Source organism: Hypomesus nipponensis, chromosome 5 (assembly GCF_054491055.1).
Source record: "Hypomesus nipponensis isolate SF chromosome 5, ASM5449105v1, whole genome shotgun sequence".
NCBI lineage: Eukaryota > Metazoa > Chordata > Actinopteri > Osmeriformes > Osmeridae > Hypomesus > Hypomesus nipponensis.
Window position 1 is genome coordinate 3,671,510 of NC_140365.1, and position 22,583 is coordinate 3,694,092.

General features: G+C 46.8%; 6 protein-coding genes across 8 annotated transcripts; 3 read left to right on the forward strand and 3 right to left on the reverse strand.

Moving 5' to 3' along the window:
• Positions 1-107: 107 nt before the first annotated feature.
• frmd8 (FERM domain containing 8) lies at positions 108-6,176 on the forward strand. The gene is made up of 11 exons (XM_084697922.1): positions 108-307; positions 529-613; positions 1,033-1,200; positions 1,559-1,660; positions 1,935-1,993; positions 2,179-2,345; positions 2,549-2,764; positions 2,922-3,045; positions 3,222-3,371; positions 3,636-3,849; positions 4,215-6,176. Exons 2-11 carry the CDS (start codon positions 529-531, stop codon positions 4,325-4,327), a joined length of 1,398 nt encoding a protein of 465 aa, XP_084554048.1. The 5' UTR covers positions 108-307; the 3' UTR covers positions 4,328-6,176.
• A 120-nt stretch (positions 6,177-6,296) lies between these two features.
• Positions 6,297-11,621, forward strand: vps51 (VPS51 subunit of GARP complex). Of its 2 annotated transcripts, XM_084697918.1 has the most exons (12): positions 6,309-6,670; positions 6,888-7,017; positions 7,137-7,283; positions 7,583-7,802; positions 8,060-8,957; positions 9,428-9,643; positions 9,912-9,995; positions 10,251-10,385; positions 10,541-10,662; positions 10,752-10,839; positions 11,023-11,121; positions 11,247-11,621. In XM_084697918.1, the coding sequence occupies exons 1-12, from the start codon at positions 6,479-6,481 to the stop codon at positions 11,406-11,408; spliced, it is 2,493 nt and encodes an 830-aa protein (XP_084554044.1). In that variant the 5' UTR covers positions 6,309-6,478; the 3' UTR covers positions 11,409-11,621. The 2 variants fall into 2 exon arrangements, 1 of the variants encoding a protein (XP_084554044.1); XR_014755132.1 differs by lacking the exon at positions 10,541-10,662 and having other exon boundaries at positions 6,297-6,670; positions 11,247-11,286.
• Positions 11,622-12,033: 412 nt separating this feature from the next.
• Positions 12,034-15,976, forward strand: tm7sf2 (transmembrane 7 superfamily member 2). Its single transcript, XM_084697923.1, has 11 exons — positions 12,034-12,165; positions 12,434-12,501; positions 12,699-12,895; positions 13,220-13,274; positions 13,645-13,839; positions 14,041-14,144; positions 14,302-14,421; positions 14,618-14,786; positions 14,891-14,971; positions 15,341-15,463; positions 15,592-15,976. Exons 2-11 carry the CDS (start codon positions 12,444-12,446, stop codon positions 15,750-15,752), a joined length of 1,263 nt encoding a protein of 420 aa, XP_084554049.1. The 5' UTR covers positions 12,034-12,165; positions 12,434-12,443; the 3' UTR covers positions 15,753-15,976.
• Positions 15,977-16,090: 114 nt separating this feature from the next.
• On the reverse strand, positions 16,091-18,356 carry znhit2 (zinc finger, HIT-type containing 2). Of its 2 annotated transcripts, none has more exons than XM_084697921.1 (2): positions 18,203-18,356; positions 16,091-18,000 (listed from the first exon to the last, which is right to left on the reverse strand). In XM_084697921.1, the coding sequence occupies exon 2, from the start codon at positions 17,993-17,995 to the stop codon at positions 16,169-16,171; it is 1,827 nt and encodes a 608-aa protein (XP_084554047.1). In that variant the 5' UTR covers positions 17,996-18,000; positions 18,203-18,356; the 3' UTR covers positions 16,091-16,168. The 2 variants fall into 2 exon arrangements, with proteins under 2 accessions (XP_084554047.1, XP_084554045.1); XM_084697919.1 differs by having other exon boundaries at positions 16,091-18,055.
• A 378-nt stretch (positions 18,357-18,734) lies between these two features.
• mrpl49 (mitochondrial ribosomal protein L49) lies at positions 18,735-20,226 on the reverse strand. The gene is made up of 4 exons (XM_084698856.1): positions 20,072-20,226; positions 19,666-19,816; positions 19,299-19,423; positions 18,735-19,151 (listed from the first exon to the last, which is right to left on the reverse strand). The coding sequence occupies exons 1-4, from the start codon at positions 20,180-20,182 to the stop codon at positions 19,005-19,007; spliced, it is 534 nt and encodes a 177-aa protein (XP_084554982.1). The 5' UTR covers positions 20,183-20,226; the 3' UTR covers positions 18,735-19,004.
• A 931-nt stretch (positions 20,227-21,157) lies between these two features.
• Positions 21,158-22,150, reverse strand: uqcc3 (ubiquinol-cytochrome c reductase complex assembly factor 3). The gene is made up of 2 exons (XM_084698857.1): positions 21,890-22,150; positions 21,158-21,727 (listed from the first exon to the last, which is right to left on the reverse strand). Exons 1-2 carry the CDS (start codon positions 22,004-22,006, stop codon positions 21,596-21,598), a joined length of 249 nt encoding a protein of 82 aa, XP_084554983.1. The 5' UTR covers positions 22,007-22,150; the 3' UTR covers positions 21,158-21,595.
• Positions 22,151-22,583: the final 433 nt, after the last annotated feature.

Genomic DNA, 22,583 nt, shown 5'->3' on the forward strand with positions numbered 1-22,583 from the left:
GTTGCTTGCTCCACCCTTACAAATTGCAAACTGGACATCTCTTTCCTCCCATATATATTAAAGCGGTCTCCGCCGGCGCCTAAAACGTGCGTACCCCATGTGACATACGTGGGCACGTCCAGAGGCTGTAGACGTTAGTGGGAGCTATCCTAAGTCTTGACATTTGGCGGTGCTTGACCAGACTTGTTTGTGTATGAGGGAATTGTTGATATTATTTTTATTTTTTTTTACAGATTGGGAAAGAAACATAATACATATTTAACCATTTCTTACGCATTTTTGAACACTACTTTTATTTCATCAAAAGGTAAACGGGAGAAATGTGTTGCTCCACAGCATTGGTGTTTGCTAGCAAGCTAAAATAAACTCTGTCACTTCTACTGCTAGCTAGCCAGCTAACGTTAGCTCTACATTCCAGAGTTATCCGAAAGTGCTTCTTAAGAGCAGCGTCTGCCATTTATCTTGCTTAGATTAACATGCATGTCAGTTAACGTTTACATACTCTTAATCTTTTGACTATTGCTTCAGATGGAAGGAGATGAGTGTGGTTTTGCCCCGGAATCATCAGACGGTCATTCCCAAAGAGGGAGCGTTGCCTCATCCGTCACCCGCGGTCAGTGGTGTAGCTGGTTAGCCAGCTTTTGTTTACAATCTATTGTGTTGGCTAAGGTCGAGAACAATTTAAGGCTGAAACCTGTGACATTACGGCGTGTATGCAACTGAAAGTGACCTACTTCTAGTTATTTAACCTTAGAAATTTCCATTAAGACGCATATCTCCATTCCAAGCGGGTCATGCTCGTCACAGTCCATGAAATACCAAACACTGACGAACAGGAAAAACACAACCACTGGAAGTGAACAGTCACTCGGGGAAAGGGTTCGAAAATCAACCCTTTGAATTTCCCATCCAGTTCGGAGGTTTTCATAAGACCTCAAGAGTAGTCCTAGATGGTCACATCGAATGTAATCCTAAAGCCTGCTATTCTTATGAATTGTGTCATCGTTTCCCTGTGTGTGCTTTGCATTGCAGCCCAGGATGTTCTAGTCTACTTAGTGGGAGACAGTGCGGTTCACCTGTGTGTGGAGGGAGTTGGCTGTGTGAGTGTACACGAGCTGGGTCGCAGTGTCCGCGAGGCACTCCACATTCCAGACGCTATCCAGGACGTCTTTGCCTTCTGGCTCTGCTCCCCCCTGCTCGGTAATAATAACGGTTCTTTCATACAGATACTTTAAACTGATGTGACCACTCTGAAGTACTTTTTTGTGGTTTGAAAACCATAGGATGCTGTTAGAATTTTTTTTTTTTAAACGATGTGGTATTAATGGAAACTTTTTACTGTTGTTCATCGAAGATGCACAGTGTAATTTATCTGTAATTCAACCTCTTGAGGCTGACTTGTCCGAATGTTTCAGAATGACAGCGACTCGCTATTCATAACCAAACTGATTACAGACAGTGAGAGACTAATGTTTAGCGTGCATGTAAATACCCTCTTCCTGGTTAAATAAACTCCGCCATCTTGTTTTCGTTCTTCCTCTTTCCTCTCCTCCCTCAGAACTGCAGTTGAAACCGAAGCACCAGCCCTACAAACTGTGCCGGCAGTGGCAGGACCTTCTGTACCGCTTCACCGAGGCCTCGCAGGAGGACATATCAGAGGGTGAGCCCGTCTGCCTGCCTGGTTGTGGGGGAACCATGCGTGCTGCCGTGGCCTCGCAGGTCTTATCTCTCTCTCTCCTGCTAGAGGGTTTAGCCTTGTCCATTTTGAGGATTCATTTTCTTCTAGAAATGTTGTTTGCCACATTACACACAGTCCGTATGACCTGGTTAGTCCACTCTAATCCTAATCCTTGTTGTGCATCTGTCAGCAGTGGAATATGAGTCTTTTGTTTGTGTAATATCCTTTTGTTTACACTGCCTTATTCTACTTTTAGATGAACCCTGTTTGCAGTACAGAAGAAATGTGTTTTATCCCAAGTCTAAAGAACTACAGGTACAGTTAGCATCCTTCCCACAACTGTGTCGACCAAACATCAGCTTTGTGCTTCCCTCGCATCCCCAATACAGTTTAAAATACAAGATTTATTGTGAGCCAAAGGGTTGTAATGTAATCGGTAATGTCGGTAATGTAATCAAAGCCTGGTGTCTGCTGTGTGTATCTCCCATCCCTGGTTCCAGATTGAAGATGAGGGGGTGCTGAGGCTGCTGTACGACGAGGCGCGGGGGAACATCCTCCTGGGGCGCTACCCCTGCGACCCTGGCCACTGGACCAGCCTGGGGGCCCTGTCTCTGGCCCTGGAGGAGGGCACGAGCCTGGACAACCAGAAAGCCGCCGCCGTCGTCAGGTAACGCCCGTCTGTTGTCACACGCTGTGGTATTTCCAAGTCGTTTTTGGTTCAAAACAGCTTGAAAATAAGACGTTTTTTTTTCTACCAAAAAATAAACAAAGCAGGTGTTAAGATCGTCGTTGTTGTTGTTTGTTTATGGGTGGATAGCTCTAGTTTTGGTCAGTCCCAAACGTAACCCTCGTCTCTGGGTGGGCCCTCAGGGAGAAGAAGCTGTCGTCCTTCCTCCCTGTGCACGTGGCGGGCGTGGCCGGGGGCCTGTTCTCCTCCCTCTGGGGGAAGGGCAGCCGGCATGCGGAGCTGGAGAAGAAGCTGCTGGAGGAGTACCAGAGGATACGAGGCTCGGCAGGGAGCCCCCCTGAACCCACGCAGCACCTGCGCCAGTACCTCAGCACCTGCCACTCCCTGCCTTACTACGGGTATGGAGAGGGGGGGGGCGGGGGGGTATGGAGGAAGGGGGGCGGGGCCTAATCTTTTTTTGTTAATTGCTCAGAGGAAGTGAAAATAAATCGTTAGGATAAGCTTGTGTTTTATATGCGGGGGGGTAGTTCTATCTAACACCTTTGTGTTTTGCAGGTGTGCTTTCTTTGCTGGGGAGATTGACAAACCTGTTCAGGGACTCCTGCAGAGGTCTGGACGTAAAGCGGTGAACGTGGGGATTAGCCTGGAGGGCGTGTATGTGATTGACCTGAAGGAGAAGGTGAGGAAGGGGAGGGAGGGGGGCGTGAGGAATAGATGAGGTCACAGATTAAATGATATGTCATCCCTTTTTCACTCCCATGATTAAGGCCTTCCTTGTTTCTCTCTCTCTCTCCCTTCCACGTCCTCCCTCTCTCTCCCCCCTCCCTCTCTCCACCCTGACGCTATCTCGGTCAGCACGTGCTTCTAGGTCTTCGCTTCAGTGAGCTGTCCTGGGACCACAGCTACCCTGAGGGGGAAGGAGACTCCCACATCCTGTGGCTGGAGTTTGACGGGGAGGACGCAGGCGTTCCTGTCAACAAGTTACTGAAGATCTACTCCAAACAGGTCCTACATCTACACTGCAGACCAGTACACAGGCAAACCCTCAGGATCACGCTGTGCATGACGCTGTTAGTTCATGTATCTGGATGTACCGTATACCGTTCAAATCCCCCGTCTGTGCTTGGCTTTGGATACAAGCGTCTTCTGGATGTACGTTGTATTCGTCGAGCAGAGGCTTTGATCCACAGCGACATACAGAAGGGGATTTGAAGGAAAGTCATTGGTCAGTAGTTGTCACATGACCTCCCCCGTGTCGTGCGTTTCCAGGCGGAGCTGATGAGCGGTCTGATCGAGTTCTGTGTGGAGCTGCGCTCGACGTCCGAGGCTGCCGCCGTGTCGGAGGAGGACGGCGTGGCTCCGTCGCCGGGGGAACGGGGAGGCGAGGGGGGCCGGGGGGGACGGCGGGGGAAGCTGCGCAGGCAGAGCAGCGTGGTGTGCAGCAGGGTGAACTCTCTCAGCACCATCGACTATGTGGACAACGGTGAGTCATCGAGCCAGTGGTTGGCTCAGCTGCGGCACTTGTTTGGACGCGGGTTTCTTTTCGTTCGCTGACTCACTACGGCATCACTCTCTCTCTCATACACTCTCCACATCTCTCTCTCTCTCTCTCTCTCTCTTGCTTGTTCGCCCGCTCTCTGATTTGTAAACCACAGTGTTAAGTAGGAAGGGGTGTTGCTCAGTGCTAAAGCCTTTTTCTTGCAGATCAAAGAACCTACATTCTAATCCTTTGTATACAAGTGTCTGTTAAATGATTAAATGATAAGCTGTAATTGTTTTGTTTCAAACTTGGTGCTATGTAGACATTTAATTTATTCCTGTGTGGCTTCTTCTTCTCCTCCTGGGCAGGTAAGGAAATTAAGCGTGTCAAGCCAAAGAGAGCTGCTTCCTTCTTCACCAGACAGGCCCAGGCCCCCACATATTCCGCTGTGGAGGTGTCGGAGAGTCTGGAGCAGGGCTGAGGCTGGGGCTGAGGCTGAGGCCGGGGGCTGAGGCCGGAGGCTGGGGCTGGTCCTGGTCTCCACCCTCACTCTGTCTGGAGACCTTGAAGCCTTGACATGCAGGGACATGTGGGACAAATCAAAGATGTCCTCTGTTTTTAGGGTAATCACAAATCAGTAGATCTAACATGAGCACGTAGGAAACACTTGGTTTCCCCCACAGGCGAAACGGAAGGAGCTTAAGAGTTGAACTCCTGATATAATGCAAATGGACCAATTGAGGGACAAAAGTGTGAATACGTATTTATGCAGAAGTGTGTGTGTGTGTGTATAAATATAATATGAGAATATTGGGATAATGGGCGTCCATACCTACAGAAAGGATTGGTGATTGCACGTAATTTACCCCCAAAGAGGGATTCCGTGAGTAGTGCAAACGTATCCCCTCTATCACGTATGCAAAACATGGAGAAACCAAACATGAATATGGGGAGAATATTATGGAATGGCTGGACAAATCATGATTGTGCAACTTTTGTAAAGACTTGCTGTTATCTGTGCAACCTTACTCTAGATCAGTGGTTCTTAAATCTGTCCTCAGGGAACCCCTGTCCTGCATGTTTTAGATGTCTTGGCTCCAACACACCTGATTCAAATGCATGCTCGTTATCAGGCTTCTACAGAGCTAGATAATGACCCATTTATTTGAATCAGGTGTGTTGGAGCAGGGAAACATCTAGTTCACATGTGTCAAACTCCGGTCCTCGAGGGCCGCTGTCCTGCATGTTTTAGATGTTTCCCTGCTCGAACACACCTGATTCAATTAAATGGGTTGTTATAACGACCATTCATTAGAATCAGGTGAGCTGGATCAGGGAAACATCTAAAACATGCAGGACAGCGGCCCTCGAGGACCGGAGTTTGACACCCCTGATCTAGTTAAACCTTGCAGGACAGAGGGGGTCCTTGAGGACAGGGTTAAGAAACACTGCTAGATATAAACTATTTAGTCAGTTAAGTTGTTTGGTTTTGATCGTGTTTGCATGTCTGTTTCTGAGCAGGTAGCTTCCCTGTTCTACCATATTGCACATTTTATTAGTGGAGCTTGTTAATGACAACTCACCGAGTATGTTTACTTACGCAACAGGTGCTATCTCTCAAGTTTGGTTCAATCAGAAGGATAATTTCAGTCAGTCAATATAACATCTCTAATGTAAATATAAGTTTACTAACTGAAGAATGTGGTCTTTTATGAAATTAATTTGAATTGTTCAACTAACAGCTACAAAAAAAACATGGTCTCGAATGATGCAATTTCAATGTATGTTTTGTTGAGAGAAACCCATAAAATTGATAGGTTCACTTTCTGTACAATCCCATCTTTCAGTATTTTAGACTGCACTATTGATACATTTAAATATTGTGTACATTTTTATTTCTAAGTCTTTGTGTCATTTTGATGTGGTCGCACTTTCACGTTTTGCCTCATGTTCACGTACATATGAAGCAATAGGTCATGTAAAGCCTTATCCTTTCCAGTTTGCAGTGTCTGGATAGCAAGACCAAGTGCCTTTTTTATTTGTAATAAGTTGGCCTCTAGGGGACTGTAATGAGCTTGTCCAGCTGTCTCTCTGGGTAAAACGACGGGTCACTTTGGCCTTCAGTGTTTTTGTCATTAAGTTTTATTTCCTCTTGTTCTTTGTATATCGAGACTGTGATTTCACTGTTAATCTTTCCTTTGTAATATCTGTAACACTATATGCACTACCATATTTAACCAGTGTCTTGTCCAACCCACGATAAATATTTCTAACACATCTTTCTACTAATCTTTCTGAAACACTGTGTTTGAATTAAATAGTTAAATATACGGTTTTGTTTGTTATGTTATACATTTTCCTGTCATTTTAAGTAAACATTTTTAAACAATAAAAAGTCAGTGGAAACTGTATGGCGTAGGCTACTTCACTTCCACCCCCTACTGGAAGAATGAGAGAAAGCAGAAATAAAGACAATGTTTACTCCGAGTCGCGGTAGCTAGCTCTGCCGGATGCTCGATTTGATTTGATGTGGCTTTCCTGACCAGGCTAGCCGGGTGGTAGCGAGCTGTCAGTTGAATCCACTACTCTTTCGGGATTCATATCTAATTGTACAAACCGACAGTCTGTCAAAATGGACAAAGATACAGGTTCTGCAGCTACGAGCTCTCCTGATTCCGACGCAGCGCGGAAGCGCAAAGTGCACGGCATGCTGAAGCTTTATTACGGTCTGAATGAGGAAGGAAAGACCGTGGATCAAGCCGAGTCGCTAGATCCTTGCGATATAAACGGGCCACATTTTGATCCTGACGTGTATCTCAACAAGGTAAATGAGACGTGTGTTTTTGCATTTTGTTCACTATTTTTTTAAAGCCGTATATGCTCCATGTTCCATGTTGCCACACTAGGCCTAGTAGTTGGTTGAAAGGTAACGTCACCTGGAGATGCAGACAGTGAAGTAGCCCGTCAAGGGTGGTTCAGCTATCAGACAAGCTGTAGGCCAACTGTGTTGTTCATTGATTGTTTCTTGTGGGTGTTTGCAGCTGAGGAGAGAATGTTCTCTTGGGGAGTTAATGGATCAGGAGACCTGTATGGTTAAGCAGATCCGCTCCTTGGACAGTGACATGCAAACTCTGGTGTATGAGAACTACAACAAATTCATATCTGCTACTGGTGAGAAGACACATCGCCAGCCCAACCATTATCTTTTTATTTTCTTTCTTTTTTCACTGTTAATATTGGACATTATGATTTTGACCTGTGATAAATCTTGCCCTGCTTGTCCTCACCAGACACCATCAGGAAAATGAAGAATGATTTCAAGAAGATGGAAGATGAGATGGACTGCCTCACCACCAACATGGCCGCCATCACAGAGTTCAGTGCCCGCATCAGTGGGACTCTTCAGGATCAGCACGCTCAGATCACCAAACTGTCAGGTAGGAAACCCACACAAGCAAGCATCTCACGCTCGTATGCATCTCCATCACTATCTTGTTAATGGGTATAGCTCAGTGGTAGAGCATTTGACTGCAGATTGAGTTCAAATATCCCCTCCCATAACCTTGCTTTCTCTCCCTCTCCTCTCCTCTCCTCTCTACCCCTCCTCTCCCCTCTCCTCTCTACCCCTCCTCTCCCCTCCTCTCTCCCCTCGCCTCTTTACCCCTCCTCTCCTCTCTACCCCTCCTCTCCCCTCCACCTCCTCTCCCCCCTCCTCCCCTCCCCTCTAACCCCCCAGGGGTGCACACCCTCCTGAGGAAGCTGCAGTTCCTGTTTGAGCTCCCGGCCAGGCTGAATAAGTGTCTGGAGATGCAGGCCTACTCCCAGGCCGTGAGTTCCCACCGTCGAGCCCGCTGCGTCCTGCAGCAGTACAGCCACATGCCCTCCTTCAGGGGCATACAGGACGACTGCCACGACATCATGGACAAGCTGGCTCTGGAGCTAAGGCAGAAGTTCAGGTAGGGCTTGGTCTCTCTCTCCAGTTCAGGTAGGGCTTGGTCTCTCTCTCTCCAGTTCAGGTAGGGCTTGGTCTCTCTCTCCAGTTCAGGTAGGGCTTGGTCTCTCTCCAGTTCAGGTAGGGCTTGGTCTCTCTCTCCGGCCTGTGGGATGGTCTGCCCCTCTCTGCACCTCTAGCCGTCTCTGTAGGAGGGGATCTCTCCGATCTGTTTTAACGATCCCAATCCAGATGAAGGCGCCGTGTGGTTTGTGTCCGCAGGGACGGAGGCTCCAGTTCCAAGGACCTGTCTGAGTGCGTGGAGCTCCTGCTGCAGCTGGACGAGCCGGCCGAGGAGCTCTGCGACAAGTTCCTGAGCCACGCCCAGTCACGGCTGGAAGCAGACCTCCTGGGGCTGGAGGCGGAGCTGTTCCAGCCTCCCCCCCCCTCCGCCGCCGCCGTGGTCGAACCCCCCGCCGTGGCCTCTCACAGGTCTCCCTCCAGCGCCTCCCCGAGAGCCAGCGCCCTGCCCTCTCCCAGCTCCCGGACGGACATTTTAGAATTCATTGACCGAGGTTGCAACGAGTTTGTCAGCAGCCTGTGCCTGGTGATCGCCTCTTACCAGGAGCTGTTCGTCAACCGTCCAGAAGAGGGTGACCTCGTGTCCCAAAACATCCCCGGGATGGCGAACGGCAAGCTGCATACTTTCGTGGACAACCTGGCCTCCCGCTACTTCTCCCTGGTGGAGCGTAGGATCCAGGAGGAGAGAGGGGTCGGGGATAACTCCCTGCTGGTCCGCGCTCTGGACCGCTTCCACCGCCGGCTCCAGGCCGTGACCAAGCTCCTCCCCGGGTCCCAGGTGCCGAGCCAGGGGACGGAGATCGTGGTGCGGGCGGCCAGGGAGCGTATCAAGCAGTACCTCGCGGCCCTCCAGAGCTTCTACCTGGACAGCCTGACTGACGTGAGGCAGGCCCTGGCGGCACCTCGGCTGTCTGTGGGCGGGGCCTCGGGGGTGGGGGGCCACGGGGGGTCATCCATGGGGAAAGACAACCCCACCAGCCTGCCAGAGCTGCTCTCCTCCCTGTCTGCCTCCATTCTCAACCAGATCAAGTCTGTGTTGGCGTCTGTGCACCTCTTCACGGCGAAGGACATTACCTTCTCGAACAAGCCTTATTTCAAGGTAAGGACACGGATGCCGAAGCTGAACCTGTGTAGTTAGGAAGCGCTTTCAGATTTGTGCCATCAGATCTTGGTGTGGTGTTTCTCCTGTTCCAACGTCTGTGTTCAGAGTGAGTCTAGAGCAGGTATAAATAGCAAAAACAGCTTCGCCCAACCTCCCCTCCCCCTCACCACCCCATCATCAACACCATCTCCTAGCCTCACTCACCAGTCTACTCTGTATAGTTTATGGGCGGGGGTCAGATGGCTGAGTGGTTAGGGATTCGGGCTATTCATCAGATGGTTGTTGGTTTGATTCCCAACCATGCCAAATGACGTTGTGTCCTTCTTGGGCAAGGCACTTCAACCTACTTTCCTCGGGGAGAATGTCCCTGTACTTACTGTAAGTCGCTCTGGATGAGAGCGTCTGCTAAAATGACTAAATGTAAATGTTGTGCGACCACACCTGCTTACCTCCTGCCTGTCCTGCAGGGGGAGTTCTGCAGCCAGGGGGTGCGGGAGAGCCTGGTGGTCAGCTTCATCAAGTTTGTGTGTCAGTCGTCCCGCCAGTTCTGTGATAGCGCGGGGGACAGGGGGGGGTCCACGCCCCCCGCCCTCCTTTTGCTCCTGTCTCGGCTCTGTCTGGATTACGAGACCTCCACCATCTCCTACATCCTCACTCTCACAGACGAGCAGTTCCTCGTGCAGGTGACGCTTCACTTTGAAGATTCTTGATCTGAAGTTTCCCTAGATTTGTTTTTTTTTATGAATATACGCATATTAGTGCGTGTGGTAAGAAATAGCAGATCATCTAGGATCTGAAGTGTGTGGTTGTAACAGTGTTTCACTTGTCAGAGTCAAGGAAAGGTCTGTATTGTTTGCCGAGAACAGTTCAACTGTGATCTCTCAGTAAGGAGGTAAAAACAACGTCACGACTGGAATGTTGTGTGTTTAATGTCTTGCTCCTCTCCCTCAGCATCACAGTCCTGTAACCGCAGTAACAGCTTTGTGTTCAGAGGCTCGTGAGGCAGCACAGAAACTGCTGAATCATTACGTCAAGGTGCGTCATGGTTACAGTCATTATCTATTATATACATTGTTAAGAATATTAAACCAACATAGGATTAGGATTTATGCATGAATAGGATTAGGACAGACTGCTAGGAAACTTGGAAGAAGGCCAAAAATTCAAATGTACTTAATAATAAATAAACCTGAAACTAGAAAATACATTTATTCCGTTTTTCTAAGGACCATAGTTCCTCCCAGCCCGAACAGGGCTGTTATCTTACCCACCAACTGGCTCTGTGTGCAGGTTCAGGGCCTGATCATCTCACAGATGCTGAGGAAGAGTGTGGAGACGAGGGACTGGGTCAACACCATCGAGCCCCGGAACGTGCGAGCGGTGATGAAGAGGGTGGTGGAGGACACCACGTCCATCGACGTGCAGGTATAGCTCTCATCCACACAGCCGGCAACTCTTCCTCATCGCATCATGTGACTCTCTGAGCAACCTCAACGTGTGCTACTGCTTCCTGACTGGCTGAATGTTGAGACCCTCCGCTTGTTGTGCTGCGTCCTGATTGGCCCCCGTACTCCCTGCAGGTGGGCCTGCTGTATGAGGAGGGTGTGAGGAAGGCCCACAGCAGTGACTCCAGCAAGAGAACCTTCTCTGTGTACAGCAGCTCTAGACAGCAGGCCCGCTACGCTCCCAGCTACACGCCCAGGTTACTAACCCATTCTGCTTGGTTTTTATTCTGTAAACAATTAGATTTCAATTGTTGCTATTTCATATTTGTATGACTTTCTTCTGCAGTGCTCCTATGGATACCAATCTGCTGAGCAACATACACAAGCTGTTCTCAGAAAGGATTGATATCTTTAGCCCGGTAGAGTTTAACAAGGTAGGAGCCAAGAATAGGTTTTTAGTTAACCACACACACAAAAAAACTGGACTTAGTTTGTATTTGTCTGTTGTATTTTTCTATCACGGCTATTGTACATTTCTAACATTGAAGAAATATTGAATGTCATTCACCATGTTTCCATCCAACACCTTTGGTCTCTGACGTCATCTCTTCTCTCAGGTTTCAGTGTTGACGGGAATCATCAAGATCAGCTTGAAGACGTTCCTGGAGTGCGTCCGTCTGCGCACCTTCGGTCGCTACGGCCTGCAGCAGATCCAGGTACGGAGCAGAGCTCAGCGGGCAGAGCAGTCCCCTGCAGATCGAGAGGTCCCAGATCCAAATACCCCCCTTTACATTGCTTGAAAAGTGTCTCCTCGGTGAACACATGTATTGTTCTTATCCAGGTGGACTGCCACTACTTGCAGATGTACCTGTGGCGCTTTGTCTCAGACGAGAACCTGGTCCACTTCCTCCTGGACGAGATCGTGGCCAGCACCGCTCACCGCGGCCTCGACCCCGCCCCCATGGAGCAGAGCGTCATCGAGGTCATCTGTGAGAGGGGTTAAAGGTCGAAGGGCGAGATCTTTCAGAGGCCTTGTCTGGAGTGGTGAAGACTGTGTTATACACTGGCTGCTATTCAGAAAGGTTTTGTGTGGATGTCATGTTTTAGGACACTCTTGAATGTTGGGACAGGGAGGCAAGTTATGGAGGTGGTGCTATATTTAAATAGTATGAATGATTTGTGAAAAGTTCTATTAAATCAAAACTGACAAAAAAAATTGTTCTCTTCCTCATGTATGCTCTTAATCATTCCACTTTTTTCTGTTTTCATTTTGCACTGATCCTGCTGGCAAAATAATGATTATTGATGAAAAGATTATGCTTTTCTGTGTGTGTACTCAATAAAGTATAGGCCTATCTAACAGTAGGATCGTTGACATGATTCTTCCAAAGTATTATTCAACTAAATATACTATGTTCTGGACAGGGAACATTGTACATATTGAGAAAGACACAATTTAGTCTAACACGATTAAGCTTTTTAGCTGTAGAAGCATGTTTCTCAGGTGTGTATACATTCTACGCCAACCGTTCAGGTACATTTATTGTGAAAGTCAGTGTTTGTAAAAAAAAAAAAAAAGGTGTTTCCGGGAAAAAACGATCATTTGATTGGTTAAAGGTTCCCCTCTCCACACTCATCTGATGTCCAAGACTTGATCTTATTGGTTGAGAGACGAGTCATGCACAGTGGGACTGTCCTCGGGCGAGAGGCGTGAAACCAAACTTGCGGAGATGACAGCGACGCCCAGCTAAAGAAAGAAGGTGAGAAACGATAACAGTAGCGTTAATATGCATGCTGAATGTAACATTGACTTTATTTATGAACATTGCGTCTCTAATCGGATTTCAGAGGGATTCTGAATTATATATTGCTAAACATCGAATTTGAACCCAAGTGCCTCAGTGTTCTTTTTACAATATGTTATTATAATCATCGTTCAGGATACAAGAGTATCAGATTTTACAACGCTTATTTATTTTCGTGCTATTCCTATTTTTCACGTGTTCCCTGCCCCTGCCTTTCCAACAGGAGACGGAACATGAAGCCCACACAAAAAAAATCACATTCAGCTGAGAGGGAATTTGGAGGAACTTTAGGTGAGAAATGTGTTGTCATAAAATAAGAATCAATTTAAACGTACACAAGGGATGGGTGACCAAGGAGTGCCAGGTTTAAACTCCCTTTCTGTGTGTCACTTTGGATGGATAGTGTCTGAATAAACACACTATATTACATATAATTAAACCCAAGGCTCATATTACAAAACATCTTCTGCTTCTCTCCCCCTGTGAAGGTGCTACCTGTATTCCAGTCTTCCTGCCTCTCACGGTCCTCTACCTGCTGTGTGTGTGTCGCTCCCCGAGCGCTAGCATCCTCCAGTGGCCCCCGCTCCTGCCTCCCGCCAGCCAGCTATGGGACCCCCTGGCCCTGGTCCTCATCCTGGGCTGGGTGGTCTTCCAGAGCTTCCTCTACATGTTACCAATGGGAAAGGTGTGAATAATCACCTGGTTCAGAGATCCTGACATACTACACACACTGTACACCTTTAGTGTAGATGTTGTAGAGTGAATCCCAGAATCGACAATAATAATGATAAAAAATAATGCATTGTATTTATAGTATGCCTATTTTTTGTCGAGACAACTTCAGGGGACTACATTTACAGTCGTGCATTTAGCAGACGCTTTTATCCAAAGAGACTTCCAAGAGAGAGCTTTACAAAAGAGCATAGGTCACTGATCATAACAACGAGGTTGTCCCAAACATTGTATGTTGTACGTATGCGTCTAACAGTTTTCATGATCTTTCTTGCAGGTTTCTGAGGGATTGGTTCTGAGGGATGGATCCAGACTCAAGTACCCTATAAACGGTAAGGTAGGTCTTGGACAAAGCCCCTGCTGTGGCCAGACAAATACTTCAGTACCAGATCAAGGCAGTTTGCCGTAGTGCACCTTCTGTGTGGATGTTTTCGTTCCAGATTGATCAGATTGATGTGTATTACAGTTTGACTTGTTACTTTGCTCTTTATCTGTTTAGATGTCCTTGGCCTTCAGCCTTGAGAGCTTTCGTACAACAGATTTTCCACCCAGTCCAAACTCCACACAAACGCACACACAATACATAACCCTCGCTCTAACCCACCCTCGTCCTAACTCTCCCCTTCTTACCCCCCCCCTTCCTTCCTCTCACATACGACCACCTATCCCTGACCAGCTGGTTTCTCTCTCTTCCTCCACCAGGTTTTTCTGCTCTTTGCGTCAGCGCCGGGCTGTTTGCTGTGCTGCTATGGCTGGGCATGCCGCTGGGGTATCTGTTTGAACTGATGTTGCCGTTGGCTGTGTGCGCCATCGGAGTCTCCTTCCTCCTCTCCCTGTACCTCTACATCCGCTCCTTCTGGGCCTCTGCCCCGGCCCTCGCACTTGGGGGCAACACAGGTCAGAAACTAGACTAAACGTTTCAGTAAAATGGTGAAATAAGTTGTAAATGGGATGGGCTTGGCTCTGTCGTAGAGCATTTGACTGCAGATCAAGAGGTCGCAGTATGTTCCTTTGCATTCAAAAGCATCTTCTAAATGAAAATGTAAAATATATATATATATCCACTTCCTGTTCTCACACTTTTGGTTTCCTGTCCAGGTAACCCCCTGTATGACTTCTTCATGGGACGCGAGCTGAACCCCCGGATAGGAGCGTTCGATCTGAAATATTTCTGTGAGCTAAGACCAGGTCTGATTGGCTGGGTGAGTTCAAAGGGGGTGTTAAACTCCTAAGGTGAATAATTCCATCCTTTATGAAATATTATTGCATAGCTGAACTGATCGGTTTGAAGGGGTTGTGTAATGTTTCCATTTGGGAGACCAAATGACCAGTGGTGACCCTAAACTCTACCCCTGTCAGGTTGTGGTCAACCTGGGGATGCTTATGAAAGAGGTGGAGCTGAGAGACTCACCATCCCTGGCCATGATTCTGGTCAACATCTTCCAGCTGCTGTATGTAGCAGACGCCCTGTGGAATGAGGTGAGTCACAGGAATGGACTTCAGAATACCTGGTCTATAGTTTTACCATATCTGCATCCTTGAGGACCTTACACAGACTGTGTTGAGTCTGTAGAGCATTTCATTGCATCTCGAGAGGTCTCAGGATCAAATACCCTAATCAACATCAGTTTAGGATAAAGGCATCGGCTAAATGAACACGTGATTATTTCTACAGGAGGCGATTCTGACCACCATGGACATTGTGCATGATGGCTTTGGGTTCATGCTGGCGTTTGGGGACCTGGCCTGGGTTCCTTTCATCTACAGTCTTCAAGCAGCCTTCCTCGTCGTCCACCCCCAGACCCTGACCCCTCTCATGGCCACCGCTATAGTAGCACTGAACGGTACATAGCTGGCCCCAATGATTGATTTATTAAGATTTGTATAGACTCTCTTTCATAGACTATTAAAAAAGTAATTTAATCTTGTTGTATCTTACCCTCTTTAGGAATGGGATATTTTATTTTCCGAAGATCCAACTCTCAGAAGAATCAGTTTCGACGTGACCCCACCCATCCCAGTGTTGCAAGTCAGCCAACTCCCTGACACTTGTTCATTACATGTATTTATTTATTTGTCACGCGTGGCCCAGAGGAATCAGTACCCTCTCTAAGAGCTGTTGAGTCTTGAGAGAAAAAAGAGAACTGGGTCATAGCGACGGCTACAACAATCTTATTATTGGCTATGGTTCATAGCATGTTCTTCATAATGTATCAAAGTGCATAATATGTGTGCAGTGTAAGGACGAATGAGGCACTGGAGAAAGAATTATCTAGGTCCAGCAGAAACAGCAGATGGAGCTTGAATATTTAGAGATTTTAACTATTTAAAATGGCTGCCAAAACTGAAAAAAAAATATCAACTTAACTCTCCGCCCTTGCATATTTTTTTTTTGCAGAGCTGGAAACCATCGCCACAGCAACAGGAAAGCGCCTGTTGGTGTCTGGGTGGTGGGGTCTTGTTCGACACCCCAATTACCTTGGTGACCTCCTCATGGCCTTGGCATGGTCTCTACCGTGTGGTAAGCAGCATCTCACCTCTGTCGTCCCCCATAACTGGATGTGCCACACCGTGTGACATTTCCACAGGTGAATAATAAAAGTTCATCCCAGTCATAATACAACAGGTTGGCTCCATTCATCTCTCCAGGTTTCTCCCACCTCTTGCCTTACTTCTACGTGGTGTATTTCACCATCCTGCTGATTCACCGCGAGGCTCGGGATGAGAGGCAATGCAGGGCCAAGTACGGCCTAGCCTGGGACACCTACTGCAGACGAGTGCCCTTCCGGATCTTTCCGTACATATACTGAACTGTGTCGCTCCCACCGTCAAGGAAGATTCGGCATGACGTCTTGGATTAAGTGCATTTTTCCAAAACCTGATCAACTGAACCTTTCAATGTGTACATTCTCCACCTCCCTTGTGATGAAAAAGGTGCATTGGCTGGACTAAGTTTTGACCACCTGTTGGTATAGTATTTTTCTTAAATATTACATTGTACCGGGGCCTAAATAAAGAGACATTTTTTCTGTAACTTTTTATTGTCATACATTAGCACTATGATATTTAGTTTGGTATAGAGTATATGACACATAATAATGGAGTTGTAGGGGTTTCTGGAACATATAAACAGAAGGGTAGGCCTGGATAATTTCTGAAACTTTATTGAATTGTGAATTGATCAAAGCAATGAACAAATAAAAAAAAAATGTCACAATGAAAACTTTTAACATATTTCTTCGATCAACACACCCTTCCCTCTTCCTTTCTTCCAACTCTCTTCTACTCTCTTCTTCTCTCCTTCCAAAGCTTTCCTTCCACCCTCCCTCTTCCTCTGCTCTCGCCACAACTCCGCAGCCAGCTGACACAGCGACTGGCCATTCTCAGACACCCAAGCTTGAAAAAATTCACACTTCTTCACGGCCAGGAAATATTTCCGTCGAGTATCCCCGTCTCTCCCTCTCTTGGGCAGGGCTGCCCTGGCCTGAGACAGGGCTGAGCTGAGCTGGCTCAGAGCTGCCAGGCAGTATCCCAAAGGGTCCTGGCTACTCCTCCCACTCATAATATGAGCCACAGCCTCCACAGCCCTGTCTCCAGCCCCAGGGTCCTCTTGGACAAAGTAGCCCCCTGCTTGAAGGGAAGCCTGTCCACCCTCAAGGGCCTCCTGGACCGAGTTGAATACCCGGCCTGAGCTCAGAGACTCAGACACAGCTAGGATCGTCTGGCAAAACTCCTGAGTTACATCCGGCTCCAAGTCACCGTTGAATAGACGGAGCGCGAACGTGTAGCCGAACATGACGTTGACCAGGCCGTAACAAACGAGCGGGGATGGATTGGAGGAGAGTGAACTCAGTGGAGGGATTTGGAGGTTAACAGGAGGCACACCGGTTGTTGGTTTAGATCTTAAGACACTGCTGACAACGTTGTGTTTGTCGTTTTGTGTGCCGTCACCATTTTTGGTCACTAACTGCCCTCTGCTCTCAGACAGCTCATCTGCCCACTTGACTTTTTGGCTTTCTGACCTTCGTTTTGGCTCGTTCAAAACCTTCTCCTGTTTCTGTGTGTCCTCTACATCTCCTGCACAGCCCCTTCCCTCCACAGCTGAAGCACCTTCCTCCAGGTCGCTTGAATCCTCCTCCAGGAGCTCCACGAGCGCCTCCCCCCGCTCGCCCTCCTCGTGTTCCTCCCACCATGGCTTCCACAGAGGGACCAGCGCCCCCACCGTCCCCCCCTTCACCAGGCTCAGAAACTGGTCCTTCTCCTGGCTGGTGAGGCACTTCCAAAGGGCCTCCTCAGATACAGTCTGGATGTCCAACCCAGACAGCCTGTCGACCAAATCCAGCTTCTCTTCATCCTCGCTTCCCTCATTGCTGTTTCCGTCAGCCCCTCCTTCGCCCAGCTCACCGATCTCTTTCAGACGGATTAAAATGTCCTCAATCTCTTCAGGACTCCCATCACCAGTTGACTGAATCTCAGCTAACCTTGACAGAAGCTCTAGAGCCTGTGTGGTTTCTTCATCCTCCCCCTCAGCAGCATCCCAGCCATCCTCCGTTTCCTTCATCCCACATGTTTCCACTCCCTCGGCCCCATCTGGAGCGTGTCTCAGTTTCAGAAGAATCTCCTGCATCCTTCTCTTCCCCTCGCTCTCCGTTTCATTCGTGTCCTTCAGTTCCCGCATCACAGACTCTTTGTAGAACTCCTCTGAACACACCGAGTGGTTTGTACTTCTGTAGCACACAAGGCTACAGTAGGGTACGTTGCAACGTGGGCAGGTGTAGCAGGAAAGCTGGGATAAACACAGCCCGCACACAGGCCTTCGTGTCTCGACACATGCATTATCAGAAGACGCGCCGTCCTTCCCGTAGTCGGTTGCCGGAGTCAAAAATTCATCTTGATTGACGCTTCCTCGGGCTGGGAGCTCAATCCCACCTCTTGTAATAGTTCCAGCCTCAGCTTCAGTCCATTCGCTGCAGTGATGTTGTTCTCGGGGTCTAATGTCTGTCAATAATGTCCTTATGTTCGGGGGGATTTTCTGCCGTAGAACTGGATTCATGGTGTCTTTAAAACAGACGTGTTAACGTGGATTGAAAAGTTAGTGGCGCTCTATTTGATTCTGAAAAGGGACAAGAACTTCGTTGAGAAATTATGGTGGTTGGCATTTGCTTATAACATGTTGCCATCAAGTTCCTTAGCTATAACGTTTGTGTTGTACTCTTATTAAACAATTCGACGATAGCAGCGATCTAATCACTAGGCCTACCTTAAAATTGTGAATCCATGGTATGAACGTAACTTCAAGAAACAGCAGTTATGTAGTCAGAACGTTCTATATTTAAAGGTTTTCGGTTATTTGTTTATTCCGTGGCCATTTTCAGAGCATACGATCGCATGTGTTTTGCCGCACGTCGTCTTTGTGGTTGTCGTAAATTGGATCTGGATGACGTCAAACTGCTGTAAAATAAATGCAAACGTAAAGTGTTTTTTTGCAGTTTCTTGCTGACATAAGAAATTCATCGAAATTCAAGGCCTTTGCACTCTGACTCAATACCAAGCACACCAACATTTCTTAACCTCATCTGACATTTCGGTGATGCGAATAAAGAAATGCAAAAAGAAATGCAATTGTAAAAACGTAACGTAAATGTAAAGTAGAATGTTTTAAAAAATGGTCTGTTGCATATTAACGCCTGCAATGTAGTGACTAAATGTATTGGTGAACATTTCAAGTAACTGGCCCCTATCTGCTCCCCCACCCCCTCTAGAACCAGCAATGAATCCTCTTAGAAAGCAGGAAGTTTGCAACGGGGTATGTATTTATTATAAAATAACATATCAAAGACAACTGATGTTTTGAACTACATTTGTTTGTTGTGTTACATATAAATACTTTTTCTAGACATCTTGGACAAGCTTCATATTGTAGTCAGACAACAGTTGGATGTCTGACAGCATTAATGTTTACGTCTGTGAATCATGAAGTCGTCTCTTCAACTGAGAAGTTACTGTAGAATTGCAGTGACTTTGCAATGGGCTTCCCTCACTTGACTGACCCACTTATCCTGTTAGAATCCCTTCTTCAGCAGCCACTCTTTCAGTTCTTGATCAAAGTGGCCTTTGACTCGAACTGTCATGGTCACCTCATTGACCTGTGTTGGAAGGTCTTTGCCAGTAACTTCTTTGAGGTATTCTTTCACATCCTTTTCAAGAGCCTGGTGAGACATTAGGAACATTCACTAAAGATATACCTCTAACAATGAGAACTACTGCTTAATGAAACTGCAAAAACCATCTACAAAACATAAGTTCCTATCTCCTGTCCTTCAAACTGGCATTTGCTTGACTCCTAATTAACTCACCCAGATGTCTCCTTCTACCTTGCGTAAGAGTGTCGTTCTTCGACTGCCGTGTGTGATGTCAGTGTACACAGGGATGTTGTGCATGCGCGAGCGGCGGATCATGTACGGCAACGCAGGAACCACCTCTGTAAACAGATGTGAGTGAACAAAGTAATGTCTAGTTAACGGATTGTGAGAAACACATACAGACATTTAGACCACTTGATGTAAACACCATTATTACACCCTTATTGCACATCTTCACAGATTCCCACAGATCAGCCCCTATAACCAACCTAAATCATCAATGACATACATTACATCCATAATTTCTCCAGTCTTTTTTTTTAACCTTGAACCAATTAGTGGTGACAAGTCGCCACTGTACCTGCTGGAGGTGTCCATCCTGACGGGGCAGGACCATCGCGTTTAGGTGGAGAGGGCACTCGCGATGGTGGAATTAGTCTTTCTACAAATTTGTATTCAGCTGCCGACTCCTCCACTTTATGCTTCTCTTCTCCAACTGAGCTACACACTGTCTGAATTGGCAGATGAGACATTAATTTTGTAAGTATAGCTAGCTAAATGCATATATATTAACTCGTTAGCTAAGACGTGGATAATGGTCCTATGTATTCTCTTAACAAACCGCATACATTACTATAGGTGGCTGACCGTAGCAGGGTAACAATGTTAGTGAGCTAGGTAGGTAGCAACGCGCTAGCTTGCTAATGCTGTGCTACCGTAGGTAATAAAAGCAGATCTCCAATATTTTAAACAACATTCGAACTTACTCGTAATTGAGAGACATTGCTGGTTGTCTTCGGCTGATGTCTGTACAGCTGTAATGAAGCCCTAGCCGCTCTGCATAACATTGAAACGCGGTGGTTGAAGGAGAGCGACATCTTGGTTCCAGTCGGACAGGTTGTGTGAGGGGAGATCGTTGCAGGAACTACGTCATTAAAGTTCCCCCCAGCTTTATTGACAACACTACCACCGACATGGTTTTCTACAAATATGATTGAAAGTTCCTCCCTTGCGCCTGCATGCCCTCGACCACAACTAACACACAGACTATTGTGTAGACAACATTTGTTTATTGCAGTTCATCTCTTACAATTTCTTAAATATAATTCAGAATACAGATAGACTTGAAGGTGGTGACAAAGCTTGGAAAATGGCACGTTCACATCTCTACGTCTTCCTCTGCGATTTCCCCACCGGATCAGCAATGATCACCATTCCCCAAGCAGCCAAACCTATAATGGTTCGAGTCGTCGATGTTAATACGATACAGATGCACATTCAATGCTAACAACGAGAACGGATCACACAACACTAACTATTGACTCACTTGCTGCGAAAGTTATCTGAGCGACAGTTCCCACTGATGTTGTTCCGCCTTGTTTCATCACATTTCGAGCAGCTTGGAATACATATGCCGCAGACATCAACAAACCGCCACCGGTGACAGCCCGACAACTCCAACAGTTTCCAAACAACCGACTTGAATCCGGTGATATTGGGGGTGGTGATGCCGTGGCCACGGGTGGTGTCGCCATGGTAAGCTCAGATCAACTGCGTTAGCTAATTGCAATGTTCCGGAATATTTTTGGTTAGTTTGCCATAAGGCCCTAACCCTACGTCATTTAAGATTCTTGGCTTGAAGTTGCATTGATTTTAAGCGAATGAACCTTCTGCAACAATTTGCACACAACCTTCAGATCAAGCATTCACACAACCGAAAATGTGGGCAGTAGTAACCGGTCGGAAATGGGTGCAGAACGCCTTTTAGTTCCCCCCTACAACAGACATGCTATCTTCATGTCCCAACAATATTTTCATATCCAAAAGCAAAAGGAATACGGGATTACACCAGGTTGTGTTATTACATATTTAATTTACGTAGATACATTGCAATGACAATCAAACTTCCGAATCGGGAAAGTTGAATATAAATAGACATATCCCTTTATTGAACACATTTCCTTTCTACTTGAGCACGTAACAGACTTGTAGCCTGTGACTCGTGAAAGATCTCATGCTTGTAGTTGGCCATAACCATAGAGAACTCAGGTGGGACAGTTCTAGATTGAAATATAAATTCTCTTAAGAGACTCAGCAATAACTGAACACACTTGTGCTCCACAACATTCAATTCCGTTCTAACACCAATGAGAAAAGTGTCGTTCTTTACGGAACGAGTTCAAGGTCATTACTAGTTATTTCAGACCATTTCAGTCATTGATCAGAACACTGTAGTTGACACAGTCTCTTTCCACCAGACTTCAGAGAAACCGGTCGTCTTTCCCGTAGCTCTACTTCTGCGCCCCCCCAGTTCCTCTGGCAATATTATCAGGCGTCTCAGCAGCTTCCTTAAGCACTTGCATGATGAGCGCGGTCCTCCTTCTCGACTCCTCCATTCTCACCGGGTTTGACTCTGGAAGATTCTGATCAGAGTTGCAAAAAGAGTGCACGTGAATGTGCGATGTGACAACAATGGCTAGAGACTGCACATGTTGCTAATCATACTAGCTCACAAAAATATGTTAGGCCTTATACAAAGCTTAATATTTTGACTTACTCGCTCATTAGGTACGTGTACAACTTACCTTTATCAACTGATTTCTCCTCTCCTCCCCAGGTGCAACCGCTGCCCACATTGCATAGCCCATGCCAGCTAAACCTAAAAGTGCAGTATAAGTGAAAATAACGCGTAGGTTGCTCATCACGCTAGACAATAAGCTATTTATATTAAGACAACGACTATTTTAACTGTATGATTTCTAAACGCGCTGTTTACAATAGTTCTTCGATAGGTCAGCGCACTGCATGGTGCATAACATCCGCCATAGATTGAAGTCGATGCAAGGCATTGTGGGATAGCCTTACTTAACGAAACATCCAAGGACATTTTCAATTTTCTTTATTTGGCAAGTCTAATCAAAATCTTTGAATGACAGAAATTATTTCATAAATAATGACACGTTTTCAAAATGTACGATTCGACTTCAGTTTTATAACTGCGTTTTATGCGACACATGGATACCATTTTAGCAGGGTTGAAAAACACGAACATGGCTCTATGAGAGTTCTCTGGCTATATCCTGTACATTCCACCAGGTGGCATTCTTGAAGCACCGTTCCTTTGAAATAGCAGCGAGCAAAATTACCTGAGAGCAAGCGTTCACATTAGACATTTAGGAGAATATAGTGAGAGGGGGAGAGAGAGAAATAGAGAGAAAGTGTGTGTGTGTGTGTGTGTGTTTGCGTGTCTATGAGTCACACTCTGTGGGTGTATTGAGT

Excerpts from the sequence above, each read along its gene's own strand:
- frmd8 (XM_084697922.1), top strand. The coding sequence starts at position 529 with ATGGAAGGAGATGAGTGTGGTTTTGCCCCGGAATCATCAGACGGTCAT. Across the intron at positions 2,765-2,921 it reads CACTCCCTGCCTTACTACGG|GTGTGCTTTCTTTGCTGGGG; the intron begins GTATGGAGAGGG and ends TGTGTTTTGCAG. Across the intron at positions 3,046-3,221 it reads TGATTGACCTGAAGGAGAAG|CACGTGCTTCTAGGTCTTCG; the intron begins GTGAGGAAGGGG and ends TATCTCGGTCAG.
- vps51 (XM_084697918.1), top strand. The coding sequence starts at position 6,479 with ATGGACAAAGATACAGGTTCTGCAGCTACGAGCTCTCCTGATTCCGAC. Across the intron at positions 8,958-9,427 it reads CGAACAAGCCTTATTTCAAG|GGGGAGTTCTGCAGCCAGGG; the intron begins GTAAGGACACGG and ends CCTGTCCTGCAG. Across the intron at positions 9,644-9,911 it reads ACGAGCAGTTCCTCGTGCAG|CATCACAGTCCTGTAACCGC; the intron begins GTGACGCTTCAC and ends CCTCTCCCTCAG.
- tm7sf2 (XM_084697923.1), top strand. The coding sequence starts at position 12,444 with ATGAAGCCCACACAAAAAAAATCACATTCAGCTGAGAGGGAATTTGGA. Across the intron at positions 14,787-14,890 it reads CGCTATAGTAGCACTGAACG|GAATGGGATATTTTATTTTC; the intron begins GTACATAGCTGG and ends TACCCTCTTTAG. Across the intron at positions 14,972-15,340 it reads CACCCATCCCAGTGTTGCAA|AGCTGGAAACCATCGCCACA; the intron begins GTCAGCCAACTC and ends TTTTTTTTGCAG.
- znhit2 (XM_084697921.1), bottom strand. The coding sequence starts at position 17,995 with ATGAATCCAGTTCTACGGCAGAAAATCCCCCCGAACATAAGGACATTA.
- mrpl49 (XM_084698856.1), bottom strand. The coding sequence starts at position 20,182 with ATGTCGCTCTCCTTCAACCACCGCGTTTCAATGTTATGCAGAGCGGCT. Across the intron at positions 19,424-19,665 it reads AGGATGGACACCTCCAGCAG|AGGTGGTTCCTGCGTTGCCG; the intron begins GTACAGTGGCGA and ends ATCTGTTTACAG. Across the intron at positions 19,152-19,298 it reads AGGTAGAAGGAGACATCTGG|GCTCTTGAAAAGGATGTGAA; the intron begins GTGAGTTAATTA and ends ATGTCTCACCAG.
- uqcc3 (XM_084698857.1), bottom strand. The coding sequence starts at position 22,006 with ATGAGCAACCTACGCGTTATTTTCACTTATACTGCACTTTTAGGTTTA. Across the intron at positions 21,728-21,889 it reads GGAGAAATCAGTTGATAAAG|AATCTTCCAGAGTCAAACCC; the intron begins GTAAGTTGTACA and ends AACTCTGATCAG.